General features: G+C 37.0%; 1 protein-coding gene across 1 annotated transcript in view; it reads left to right on the forward strand.

The window, feature by feature from the left end:
* LOC123323753 (ankyrin repeat domain-containing protein 26-like) overlaps positions 1–14,244 on the forward strand; it is a gene marked incomplete at its 5' end in the record, with an annotated part of 23,741 nt that overhangs the window by 7,015 nt on the left and 2,482 nt on the right. Inside the window, 2 exons of the mRNA XM_044912232.1 lie at positions 8,704–8,740; positions 14,000–14,103. Coding sequence (XP_044768167.1) covers positions 8,704–8,740; positions 14,000–14,103 — 141 coding nt within the window. The remainder of the gene's footprint in view (positions 1–8,703; positions 8,741–13,999; positions 14,104–14,244) is intronic.

Raw genomic sequence — 14,244 nt, forward strand, 5'->3', positions numbered from 1 at the left:
TTTTTTTTTTTTTTTTTTTTTAAGATTTTGTCTATTTATTTGACAGAGAGAGATAGTGACAGCACAAGCAGGGGGAGTGGCAGGCAGAGGGAGAGGGAGAAGCACGTTTCCCGCCTAGCAGGGAGCCCGATGTGGGGCTTGATCCCAGGGTCTGGGGATCATGAACTGAGCTGAAGGCAGACCCTTAACCACCCAGATGCCCCTATTTTTTTTTTCTTTCTTAATTTCTTTCTTAATAGTCTAGTATTCAGGATTATTTAAGAAGTTAATTGTAGGCATGCTGTCATGAACAATGGGAAGAAATCAGAGGAAGACAAACCATGAGAGAGACTGGACTCCGGGAAACAAACTGAGGGTTACAGAAGGGAGGGGGGTGGGGGGATGGGGTAACCAGGTGATGAGTATTAAGGAGGATGCGTGTTATGATGAGCAGTAGGTGTTACATGCAACTAATGAATTGTTGAACACTACATCAAAAACTTATGATGGACTATATGCTGGCTAACTGAACATAATAAAAAATATTAAATAAAGTACCTCAGTATGAACAACAACAACAAAAGAAGTTAATTGTAGGTAATTTAAAATATGAGGTGGTATTGTCTGAAAAGAAATTCATTATTTTAGTCATGACCCCTAAAATCCCATATGATATCTTTGTGTAAATAAGAAAAAGAGATTTTTAAGTTAGTATGTTTTATGTTTTCTCTATAAGCATATTATAATAAATTGAACCTGTTATGAAAATGGATCTTTTAATTTTTACAAGTGGATTACATTTAGTAAATATTATTATATAGTGATTTGTCTCATTAAAAAAGGAACTATCCTTAAAACTGGGGACTTTACAATACCTTCCTGGTATCGTAAACAAATGGCAAACAATAAGAACTGCAAAACTTAGCTAGTATGCAGCAATACCAATGAGACTTTTTTTTTTAAGGTAACTGTCTATTGGTTTTGCAATTTACTTATTTTCATTTGTTCACTTAACAAATAACTATCAAGTGTCTTTTAGTTCCTAAGTGTTATTCTGATGTTGTAGAATGCAAACATTCAAAAAACACAATCCCTGCCCTCCAGGAATTTGTTATTATCATTGTCATTTTTATTATTTACTCTACTTTATTCAGTGCTTACTATGTGCCAGAGTCCCCTAGTGCTTATAATTACCATTGTTATTTTTTTATTGGTATTTAATATGTTCCAGATACTATGTCCATAGTGAGGAATTAGAGTTTTAGGAGAGTGGGTAGAATTTAGGGTAACTATGCAGACTGAATAGTAAGTTTGCCAAGTAAAGTGGCAGAAGGACGATGTTTGGCAGGAGAAACATCCATCAAGATTACATGTTTTGCAGACGGAACAGCAGTGCAAAGGCTAAGATGTACGAGTGAACTTCGGAGGATTTATGAGCAGTTCAGTTTTGCCAGTACAAAAAGTGTGCTATGGGAATGGTTGGAATGAGGTGAATACTTAGCTAAGGCAAGCTTATGAAAGTTTTTCAGTCGTATGGAAAGGAGTAGATCTTACCCTGTAGACCTTGGTAACTTTATCAGGTAAAATGCTTTTAGCTGCAAATAATAGGTGACTTATAACAGTGACTAAAACAGGGGCACCTGGGTGGCTTAGTCAGTTAAGTGTTGACTCTTGGTTTTACACAGTCTCGGGTCATGAGATCAAGCCCCACATCACGTTGGGCTCCGTGCTCAGCACGGAGTGGGCTTGAAGATTCTCTTCCTCTGCCCTTCCCCCCATTCTTGCACTCTATTGCACGCTTCCTTTCTTTCTCTCTCTTTCAAATAAATAAATCTAAAAAAACAAAACAAAACAGTGACTAAAACAATAGGAACTAGAATTGTTTTGATGGTTCAGTGATGTCATCAGGGTCCCAGTTGTCTCTTGTTCAGCTTTGAGGTTGGCAGTATTTTATGTCTCCCTTCCTGGTTGGCTAATTAGCAACAGCTCCAGGCCTAGTCTCACATGACAATATCCAATGACTGGAAGGACTGTTTTTCTTTATATGTTTCTTTCATTAATTAACTAATTAATTTATTTAAGATTTTATCCATTTATTTGACAGAGAGAGAGAGAGACAGCGAGAGAGGGAACACAAGCAGGGGGAGTGGGAGAGGGAGAAGCAGGCTTCCTGCGGAGCAGGGAGCCTGATGCGGGGCTCAATCCCAGCACCCTGGGATCGTGACCTGAGCTGAAGGCAGACGCTTAACGACTGAGCCACCGAGGTCCCCCCTATATGTTTCTTTTAAATAAGAAGAAAACTCAGAGGCTTACAGTGAATTTCCTCTAACATTTTCTAGGCTAGGGTGTATCGCATGCTTGTTCCTAAACCAGTCACTGGTAAATCAGGTACTGTGAATAGCTTAGAATAATCATTTCTGCTTTTGAAGCTGGGGTGAGGCCACCTTCTTTCTGTATGGGGACAACAAATATCCAAATAAAGTTGTAGTTCTCCAGCAAGAATGAAGAATTACGGAATGGCCATTGGGGAGGGAGCCAGCAGTATTTGATGCAGGGATTCATTGGAGAATTTGAAGCAGAAGGGTAATAAGATTAGATTTGAATTAGGGCCCTCTGGTTATGGCATAAAATAGGGATCACCAAGCTTTTTCTTTCAAGGGCCAGATCGTGACTATTTTAGGCCATGTGGTTTCTCAATTATAATTACCATTGTAGGGTGAAAGCAGCCATAGCAATATATAGGTGAATAGATGTGACTGTGCTCCAATAAAACTTTATTTACAGAACCAGATGGCAGGTCGGACTTGGCCTGTGGCCGTAGTTTGCTGGCCCCTCATGTGGAGGATATATTGAAGGAAACCATGTAAAGAGACTGGAAGACAAAGGAAGCTTATATTTCCTTAGCCTAGTATCAGTCCATTATGAAATTTTCACCCTTCTATACTGAAAAAGTCAGGAGGCTCAGTTTATTCAATTTAAAATGTTGTTCTTTTTCTAGGCCTTATGTCTTATTTTTTAAAATTTAAACAATTTTTTTTAAAGATTTTATTTATTTGAGAGAGAGAGAGAGATAGGGAGCACAGTGGGGCGCAGGGGCAGAGGGAGAGGGAGCAGCAGACTCCCCGCTGAAAAGGGAGCCCGATGCGGGGCTTGATCCCAGGACCCTGAGACCATGCCCTGAGCTGAAGGCAGATGCTTAACTGACTGAGCCACCCACGTGCCCCCTTTCTCATTCATTTTGCTTAAAAATTTTTTATTCATTTAAGAAATAACAATAATAGTTGGTGGCTTTTTTTTCCCCTCTGGAAGTCATCAGTTAAGAGCTCATGTTTGAGTAGGGCAGTGGCAGGGGAAATATAAAGCAGAGACAGAAAAGAAGTATAGTTAATATGATTTCGTGATTATTGAATGTAAAAAGTTAGGGGAGAGAGGAAATCTAAGAAGATTCATATGTTTCCAGGTTGAACACTAGCATTTAAATTGGACATGAAGAATGAGTAGGACTTTATTGGATGAAGAGAGGAGAGCGGTGGGAATAGGGAAGACCAGGTTTTTTTCTGTATATGTTGAATTTGATGGAATGTCCATGTAGTATATTTTCAGTAATTGGATAACCGAATACTAGGAGTTTCTAGCTGGAGGTAGAGCTTCAAGGTTGGAGGTGCAGATTTGAAATAATCTGATTAGAATTATTAAGCAAAGTGATAGCTTGGACAAAGATTGAGCTTGTCCGTGGTGGAGAAACATATAGAATGAGAAGGAGGCCAGTGAACAAACCCTGGGAATACCAAAATATAAGGGTGGATGGAGGAGTAGGAGTTAGTAGAGAAGACTGAGGAGTGACTGGGGAAACGTAAGAGAGGAATTAGAGGAAGTGATGGTGAAAAAATTAAAAAAATATTTCAAGGAGGCGTATTACTGAAAAGAAAGAAATTACTGAAAAGAAAGTTGGATTTAACTTTTAAAAGCTCTTTGGTGGTAACCTTTTCAAAAGAATTTTTGAGTTGTACGATCTATTATTTACATGATTGGTACTTTCTACGTCCAAATATGGAAAAATAACACATCAAGTAAGGTCCTACGTAACTTTTTTGTAACTGCAGTATCTACCCGGACAGGGTCAAGGGAAAATGGTCTAGCCTGGTGAGTAGACTTGCCAACATTTTTCCATAATTGTCAAAACCTAGGAGTCAAGTGTGAGGAAAAGTGTTGTCTTTCTTACCTGTTTCTGGTGGAGATACTTGAGTTTTCCTCAAGTCCTCAAGTCCTTCTGGATGAATACACTCTTCTGGATGAATACGAAAACAAAAACAGCAACAGGCAGGAAGCCACTGTCAGGCCCTATCTCTGATATGGAATCATGATGCAGCTGTATTTTGAGAGTTTTAAATTTTGATCAGAAATAGTTTACAGACCTGCAGTTTGGAGCCTTTTGACCTCTTTTAAATATTTTATTGCAGAAAACTAGTATAATACCAAGGAGAAAATATAAGGTGATACACTGAATATACTAGTCTCACTAGTTTAGGAATTCTGTGTCAGTAAAAACAGTCAATACGTGACTATTTTGGTTAGTGCTGTCTCTCTTGATCCTCTTTTCATTTGCCTTCTTCTAATATCTCCACTTCTACTGCTCCTTTCTGAATTTCATCTCTAAAGAAAGCGCTAAGGAAAATTGTCTTGGAATCCAACACTATTAGAACACATTTCTACCATATGTATGTTTGACATATATGTGTATTTCCTTCTAAGGTAATGGGCTACCTAATCTAAAGTGTATCTCATATTTTATTAGTTTCTTGTGCTAAATTTCTTTGTATCTGTATCACAGTGACAAAGTAGTGATGATGGTCTGCCAAGACTGAAAGCATTTTCTGGATTGTCAGAAATTTTTATCTGATACACTTTTAATGTGACATGCTTTTATATTTTTTTCCAGAAATTGGTAAACTGTGACTTAACAAGAATATGTGGCCAATTAGATTACCAAGTTTTTAACCATCTATGTATATAAGATAACTCATTTTGTTTTCCCCCAAATGAGCCCTATTGATCTTTAATGATCAAATCCACTATTTTCAGGGTGGAGCGGATAACTCATATTTTGGATGGAGTATTTTTGGCTTTTTTTTTTTTTAGAGAGATTTTATTTATCTACTTGACACACAGAGAGAGCAAGAGCAGGAACACAAGCAGGAGGAGTGGGAGAGGGAGAAGCAGGCTTCCCGCGGAGCAGGGAGCCCGATGTGGGACTCGATCCCAGGATCCTGGGATCATGACCTGAGCCGAAGGCAGATGCTTAACGACTGAGCCACCCAGGCATCCTATTTTTGACTTTTTGACTAGTTTGTCGACAACTGCCTTTAATAGGTGAACTATGCTTTTAATTCTGTAAGAAATTAAGGAAAAGACTGGAAACAAAACTCTATAATCAATAGTGTGTTGTTAAACTGTGTATGATAGTTACATATTTTTCTATAATTATCCCAGTTACCTTATTGATTCATTAACTACCATAAAAATGGTATTAAGCCCTATTTATTTATGTATTTATTTTCTTTAAGATTTTTTTTTGATTTATCTGACAGAGAGAGACACAGCGAGAGAGGGAACACAACTAGGGGGAATGGGAGAGGGAGAAGCAAGCTTCCCGCTGAGCAGGGAGCCCAATGTGGGGCTCAATCCCAGGACCCTGGGACCATGACCCGAGCTGAAGTCAAACGCTTAACCACTGAGCCACCCATGCGCCCCGAATTAATCCCTATTTAGTTGGAGAAAATTTATGTGATCTTTTCATTTTTTTATAGGAAATTTTATACTGTAGAACATTTTGGTAATCATCAGGATTCTCTTTTTTTTTCCTGATTAAAATAAGATTGTTGCTTGTTTGACATTATTTTCTGATCATTATGTCATCTCTTCTTTTTATGCCTTTATTCAGATGGGTATAGAAAAACAGGAATCTCCAAGGCAGATACTAAGAAAACCAGATTCAAGGAAAGGTGTTCTGTGAAATAACCGTCTGACTGTAATCATGTATAAAATATCAACCCAAATCATAAAAATTTCATATAATGCAGTTGTATTAGAGATTCCCAGAACAACACCCAGATTTGGTTATTCACTAGAAGAACTCACAGGTCTTAGCATATTTGTACTCATGCCTTTGGTTTATTACGGTGAAAGGATACAAAGCAAAATCAGCACAGAGGAAAGGTGCATGGAGTGAAGTCTAGAGGAAACCAAGTGCAGGCTTCTAAGAATCCTCTGCCTATGGCTGTGCTTAATTCCTCCAGCATCAAGTTATGTGCTTAATTCCTCCAGCATCAAATTATGACAACACATATGAAATGTTGTCTGCCAATACAAGAATCTTGTAGAGACTCAGTGCCTGAAGTTTTCTTGAAATGATAATCATGTAGGCATCTTCTCCCTAGCGTATACCAAAATTCCAGGTTCCCTGAAGGAAATCAAGTATACAGGATAAGACACCTGGTTTGTACCAACACTTAGGCACAGCCACTCTTACCAGCTATGGAATGGTGGGAACCCTCCCAAAATCCAAGTTCCCGGATACCAACCAAGGGCCAGCCATTCAAGTGGGATCTAATGGTGGCAGTCTTTGGCCTGCTCTATGGAATCTTTTTTGCATAGGAATTATAGCCCTGACTTAATTTTTGTTGTTGTTTTAAGATTTTATTTTAACAGCAAGTAATATGATGGTATCACATGGTACTGGTTTCAGTAGCATGATCTGTATTAAATTGAAGTGCTGGTTACTTTTTTGACTTTTGGTGAATATTTAACAGGTATTTGTACATAAATTACTGGGGCAATATTAGGTAATTATAATCTGTTTTTTTTACCTTATTAAACTTTCATTATGATTCTTAGATTAAACAATGATTTCTGATTTAAAATTAGAATAAAAATTCTTAATTATATAGATAATCCAGTTTTGTTTCATATGATAGTGAATCCCTGTTTATAAGATTCGATTATATAATTGTCAATTATTTTCTTGCCTAAGTATGCAATTAAAATTATTTGCTTTATGTATTTTCATATACTTCAAGTTGGTGGATAATACCTGTATTCTGTTACTTCGGTCTTTATCTTAATTTTCACGGTGGCTGTATCTTACTTTAATACATGGTGATAGCAGGCTTAATGGATACCTTTTTTTTCCTTCACGATAAATAGACCTTACTTTTTAGAGCATTTTCAAGTTAACAGCAAAATATAGCAGAAAGTACAGAGTTTCCATTTACCCCATGTTCCCATACATGCATAGCTTCCCCTGTTGTCGACATCCTGTACCACAGGGATACATTGTTTTATTTACATTAACTCATCTTTATCATCCAAAGTCCATAATTTACATTTCGGTGCAATCTTGGTGTTGTACATTCTATTGGTTTTAACAAATGTATAATGACATGGAATAGTTTCAGTGCCTTAAAAGTCCTCTGTGCTGTGCCAATTCATCCCTCCTTTTGCCGCAACCCTTAACTCCTAACTTGAAAAGTTTTGCTTTTTCCAGAATGTCATATAGTTGCAATCATACAGTGGATATCTTCTTGAATGTTTATTTTTTTATTTATTTTTATTTTATTTTATTTTATTTTTTTAAAGATTTTATTTATTTATTTGAGAGAGAGAGAGAGAGAGAGAACTCGAGGAGGGGGAGGGGCAGAGGGAGAGGGAGATGCAGACACCCCCACTGAGCAGGGAGCCCGATGCGGGGCTCGATCTCAGGACCCTGAGATCATGACCTGAGCTGAAGGCAGATGCTTAACCGCTTAACCGACTGAGCCACCCAGGCGCCCCTCTTCTTGAATGTTTAAAAAATTAAAATTCCAAGGTAATTGAATGTAGTGATTCAAGATATTCTTTGTCCTTTGTTTTGTTTTGTGTTCATCAGTGTAGGATCTGATGACATATGCCTTACAGACTGAAAAAGTGTGATTTCTATAGACATTTGTCACATAATGGGGAGGGTTGAGAACAATGACATCATGTACTACTACCTAGCACTAACCATTGGTACCATTCTGGTCTAAGAGGTGGGTCCAGATAGACTCTCTAGCAATGAAAGTAGATAGTCTCAAGAGGTTATACTTTATAAAACCAGAATCACTAAAATCACTAAAATCTTTCATACTTACCTGCAACTGGAAATAAGGCCATAGGGAGTCTGTTTGCTATGTTTTGCCATGCTGCAAAGTACAGTGGTATAGACCAAAGTTTGTGATGAGATGTTTCATCCTAAACTTAACAGTCTCTGCTGAAGAGCTGGAGAAGTTCTGTTGTGTTACAGCAAAATAAATGCAGTCTCTTTTAACTGCTCCTAGTAGTGGAAGTCCAGAAGAATCATGTTATTTAGGTTTGACATTGTCGGTCTATGATAATGATTCTGCTAATGATACCATTTTCTGTCAGTCTCATAGGGTTTGGTTACAATTATGGTCATTATAAACATTCACTTGTAGGTATCAAATTCTGATAAATAGCATTCTTTTCTTACATTTGATAAATGTAGAGGAGAAAGTAAGATTTCTTAATGCATTAACTGCCTACCAATAATATAATTAATACTCATTCCAGTGTGGTTTCCAGGTGTGATCTTGAAGGAATACTTTTTAACAAATCATCAGTCTTATACTTTTAATATTCTGTATTTTTCTATTGTTGATTTAAAATGTATTTTGCTTTTTTCTTTAGTGGCAGATAAGAGTTCTGAAGAAGAGTCTTTAAGCAGGTAGGATTTTTATGGAGTCTTTCAAATTATGTGTTAACTAAGGGAATGCAGAGAAAAGCATTTGTTGAGTTCTGCTCTGGGCTAGACACTATATTATGTGCTTGACACTTATTACTTATATAGTCATTACAATAGCTTCACAAAGTAGCTCTGCTATTATAGCCTATTTTTTATTAGTCAGCTGTGGTGCAGGGAGGTTGATTAATTGACCTGTGATTACATAGTTAATGAGTAGCAGACCCATGATTTGACTGTCAGCCTGTGTGACTCCCATCTCCATTCTTTTGTCCCTCAGCAGCCCTGGGATTAAGATACAGATCCTAGTCAGATCAACTCAGTCAAATTTAGTTATGTGTTAACCCTGATTTAGAGTTTTCTTAAGAAACCAGGTTAGTTCAAGCATTTGTCCTAATATATTTGACAACTAGTGATAACTAGAGGTAATTACTGCAGTGGTAACTAGTCTGTTGTTTTTACTGTCAAAGATTTTAGGGTGGATCTCAGTTACCTATGGCCACAGTACATAGCTTTTACATAAGCAAGACCTAATCAGGCAAATTCTTAGATATAGTGATGTCTGCTCTCCTTGAGATGAATGATTTTTCCAGAAGTGAAGGATATGTAATCTAGGTGTAGACCATGTTGCATTAATTAAATTTATCATCTATTTAGAGGATATTTCTAAACGATTCTCTACTTACTGACTTCCCAGTCTAGTTTTCCCTAGGCTAGTACCCTTGACTAGTTCTTTGAAGCTTCTTCTTTTTTTTGTAGACCTTTTTCTTTTTCTCCATGACTTTTCTATAATCTTTTCTTGATTTTTTTTTTTTTTTTTACTTTGTTCTCTGCTTTTCTTGGTGTTTCTTTTAGTCCATTAATTGTTTCCATTTCTGCCAGCTAAATAGTCTCTGTGTTTCTATAGACAAAATCAAAAGCACATAGAATTTCAGGATCTTAAGGAATCTTAGAGATGAATTAATCAAAATACCCTCTGGTACTGCAACCTATGTTCAACATCCTCACCAAGTGGTTGTTTAAATGGAGAATTTGAAACTCAAAAGAGATTAAAAGTGACTTATTTGGATATGATAAGTGACAGAAATGAGATTTAAATTCAGGTTTTTTCCTTTTTTCTCATCTTGTAGGTAAATGTTTTAATAATTGAAAGATGGGGAGGGGGTCTTGTGAACACAGTGAAGGGGGGTAAGGAAGGAATTAATTAGCAGGAGAGGCCAAGTTTCAAGAAGAATAACACTGGGTTGGATAGTTTTAGAAAAGATGTCAGAATATTGGGGTTTATGATAAGTTAGATAAAGATGAATTATAGGAATGAAGGATACACACACACACACACAAAGGAACGAAGGACACAGGATATTGGGAGTTGTTTAGAAAGGCATATTAAAATAGAGGGTTGAAGAGAATCTTGAGCAGCTTTTTTGTTTGTTGGTTTAATTGAATGAACTAGCATACTTCAGGTTTTCTGTTGAGAGATATTAAAATCATTTGAGCCACTGGGAAGAATCTTTTTACAGCATATAAGAATGTGATATCATCTACTTCCACCCCAACTTACAGAGAGTGGCTTAGATCCTCTTGAATAATAGGCGGGATGGAGATTCTACACAACATAGATGTATGGCCCAAGGTAGCGGTCTCCTCACTCCACCTCTTTTCTTAATTCTCTGATGCCCTGCCCATGTACATGTAGGGTTTGGTGGGGTACGACTGGCTGTCAAATCAGTAACAAGAGTTTTATTTGGGTAGTTGGTAACATGTCTACGTTGAGATGACTACATGGATGACTGAAACTCCATTTCGCTTGTTCTCCAGGAGCAGGAAATGTCTCCTACTCTTGGACATTTGAGCCTATCCTTGTTTTGGGAGTCTGTGCTTTCATAGACTAAAGACTTAAGGGTTGGAGAGTACCACTGAGCCCTGCAGAAGAGTGATAATAGGTGTGGGAACTCACAGAAAGAAAATATTAGGCAGTGTATAGGGAAATAGAGGCACAGCTACCCGGACTCTGTTTTTATAGCAGTCTCTCTTCTTGGGTATCTGAGTGCCTATGAAGGTTTTTAAGGTCTTGCTCGTTTATGTAGACCTAAATAAGGCAGGACCTGTGAAGGAAAAAATTTGAACCTTATAATTTTTAATCTTTTAATCTGGGAATAGTATTCCCACTAATAACATAAATTTGTTCTTTAACATTTATATATTTATTTATTTCTTTTAATTGAAGCATAGTTGACACAAGATGTTATGTTAGTTTCGGGTGTACAAGGTAGTGCTTGAACAACTCTATATGTTACACATGCTTACCACAAGTATAGCTACTATCTGTTACTGCATAATGCTATTACAATACCATTGACTATATTCCCTATGCTGTACTTGTATCCCTGTGACTTACTATAACTGGAATCCTGAACCTCCCATTCCCCTTCACCCATTTTGTCCATCCCCCAACCCTTCCCTTCTGGCAATACAGAATTCCCTCTATTTCTGGGTCTGTTTCTGCTTTTTGTTTGTTCATTTGTTCTGCTTTCTAGATTCTACATATAAGTGAAATCATATAGTATTTGTCTTTCTCTGACTATTTCACTTAGCATAATACCCTCTAGGTACGGGGCGCCTGGGTGGCTCAGTTGGTTGGGCGACTGCCTTCGGCTCAGGTCATGATCCTGGAGTCCCGGGATCGAGTCCCGCATCGGGCTCCCTGCTCGGCGGGGAGTCTGCTTCTCCCTCTGCCCCTCCCCCCTCTCATGTGCTCTCTCTCATTCTCTCTCTCAAATAAATAAATAAAATCTTTAAAAAAAAATATCCTCTAGGTACATCTACATTGTTGCAAATGGCAAGATCATATTCTTTTTTATGGCTGAGTAACATTCCTCTGTGTGTGTGTGTGTGTGTGTGTGTGTGTGTGTGTGTAAGAGATACATCTGTTGATGGACACTTGGGTTGTTTCCATATATTGGCTGTTGTAAATAATGCTGCAGTAAACATGGGGGTGCATATATCTTTTCAAATCAGTGTTTTCATTTTCTTTGGGAAAGTAAGTAACCAGGAATGGAATTACTGGATCATATGGTATTTCTATTTTTAATATTTCAAGGAAACTCCATACTGTTTTTCACACCATTTTCTATCCCCATCACCAGTGCACAAGGGTTCCTTTTTCTCTACATCCTCACCAACACTTGTTTTTTGTGTTTTTGATTCTAGCCATTCTGACAGGTGTAAGGCGATAATTCATTGTGGTTAACTTTTGAACAATTAACTTTGAAACATTTCAGAGAATTCCTTGCCTGTCACTCTTAGTTATGGGAACTAAGACTGGGTCTTTACTAGGTATTTCACATCTTCGGAGAGGTGGAGGCAAGATAGATAACGAAAACCTTTTTAAAAACAGAGACCAAATTTTGAAAGACCTGTACTCTAACAACTATAAAACATTGATGACAGAAATTGTGTCAAGACAGAAGAAGTGGAAAGACGTTGCATGCTCATGGATGGGAAAAACACATATTGTTAAAATGTCTATACTACCCCAGGCAATGTACAAATTTAATGCAATGCCTATTAAAATACCAACATTTTTCACAGAACTAGAACAAACAATCCTAAAATTTGTATGGAACCACTGAAGACCTCGAATAGCCAAAGCAATATTGAAAAACAAATTGGAAGTATCACAATTCCAGATTTCAAGTTATATTACAAAGCTGTAGTCATCAAAACAGTATGGTACTGGCAAAAAACAAATATAGATCAGTGGAATAAAACAGAAAACCCCAGAAATAAACCCATAACTATATGGTCAATTAATCTTTGACAAAGCAGGAAAGAATATCCAATGGAGAAAAAGCAGTCTTTTCAACAAATGGTGTTGGGAGAACTGGACAGCTACATGCAAAAGAATGAAACTGGACCACTTTCTTTAAAAATAAACTCAAAAATGGGTTTAAGACCTAAATGTGACACCTGAAATCAAATACTTGAAGAGAGCACAAGCAGTAATCTCTCTGATACTGGCTGTAGCAGTGGTTTTTTGTTTTTTTGTTTGTTTTTCTCTAATTATGTCTCTTGAGGCAAGAGCAATAAAAGCAAAAATAAACTGTTGGGACTACATCAAAATCAAAAGCTTTTGCACAGTGAAGGAATCAGTCCACAAAATGAAAAGGCAACCTATGAATAGGAGAAGATCTTTGCAAATGACATATCTGATAAAGGGTTAATATACAAATACAAAGAACTGATAGAACTCAACACCCAAAACACAACCCGGTTGAAAAATGATCAGAAGACATGAACAGACATTTTTCCAAAGAAAACATACAGATGGTCAACAGGCACATAAGAAGATGCTCAACATCACTCATCATCAGGGAAAGGCAAATCAAAACTACAATGAGACACCACTGCACACCTGTCAGAATGACTAAAATCAAAAACACAAGAAACAAGTGTTGGCGAGGATGCGGAGGAAAAGGAACCCTCTTGGATTGTTGGTGGGAATGCAAACTGGTGCAGCCACTGTGGGAAACAGTATGGAGTTTCCTCAAAAAGTTAAAAATAGAACTACCCTATAATCGAGTAATTGCACTACTGGGTATTTACCAAAAAATACGGAAACACCAATTCAAAGGGATACATGCACTCCTATGTTTACTGCAGCATTATTTACAAGAGTCAGCCCAAGTGTCCATTGATAGATGAATGAGTAACGAAGTGATATACATACACAATGGAATATTATTCAGGCATAGAAAAGAATGAAATCTTGCCATTTACAATGAAATGGGTGGAACTAGAGAGTATTATGCTAAGTGAAGTCAGTTAGAGAAAGACAAATACCATATGATTTTGCTCATATGTAGAATTTAAGAAACAATAAAAATGAGCAAAGGGAAAAAAAAAAAGACAAACCAAGAAACAGACTCTTAACGATAGAGAACAAATTGATGGTTACCAGAGGGGAGATGGGTGGGGGAATGGGTGAAATAGGAGACAGAGATTAAGGAATGCTCTTGTCATGATGAGCACTGGGTGATGTATGGAATTGCCCTATCATTATATTGTATACATGAAACTAATATAGCACTTGTATGTTAATGATATAGGATTTAAAATAAAAACTTAACAAAAACAGAGGCCAAATTTTAAGTATATCAAGAAACTTCATTCAGTAAATAGCTGACCTTTCATTCGATTTTTCTTTTTAATGAACTTGTTTTTGTTGATGTTTTTGCTCTAAAGTATTTCTGTTAAACCTGGTACTGATGATTCATGGCCTACATCAGATGATGAAGACTTTAATTTTGATATCAAGGTAAAGTACTCTTGTGAAATTTGTTTTCCTGCTCTGAATTTAGTTTGTATATTATTTACTCTTAAAATTTAGCAGTGGCCTACCTATCATCATTTTATGTTTGTAATGGAAAGTGGGTCAGAACAAGCCATTTTGTAGAAATTTTTTTTTTTTTTTTTTTTTTTTTTTTTTT

This window comes from Neomonachus schauinslandi, unplaced genomic scaffold (genome assembly GCF_002201575.2).
Source record: "Neomonachus schauinslandi unplaced genomic scaffold, ASM220157v2 HiC_scaffold_646, whole genome shotgun sequence".
Lineage (NCBI taxonomy): Eukaryota > Metazoa > Chordata > Mammalia > Carnivora > Phocidae > Neomonachus > Neomonachus schauinslandi.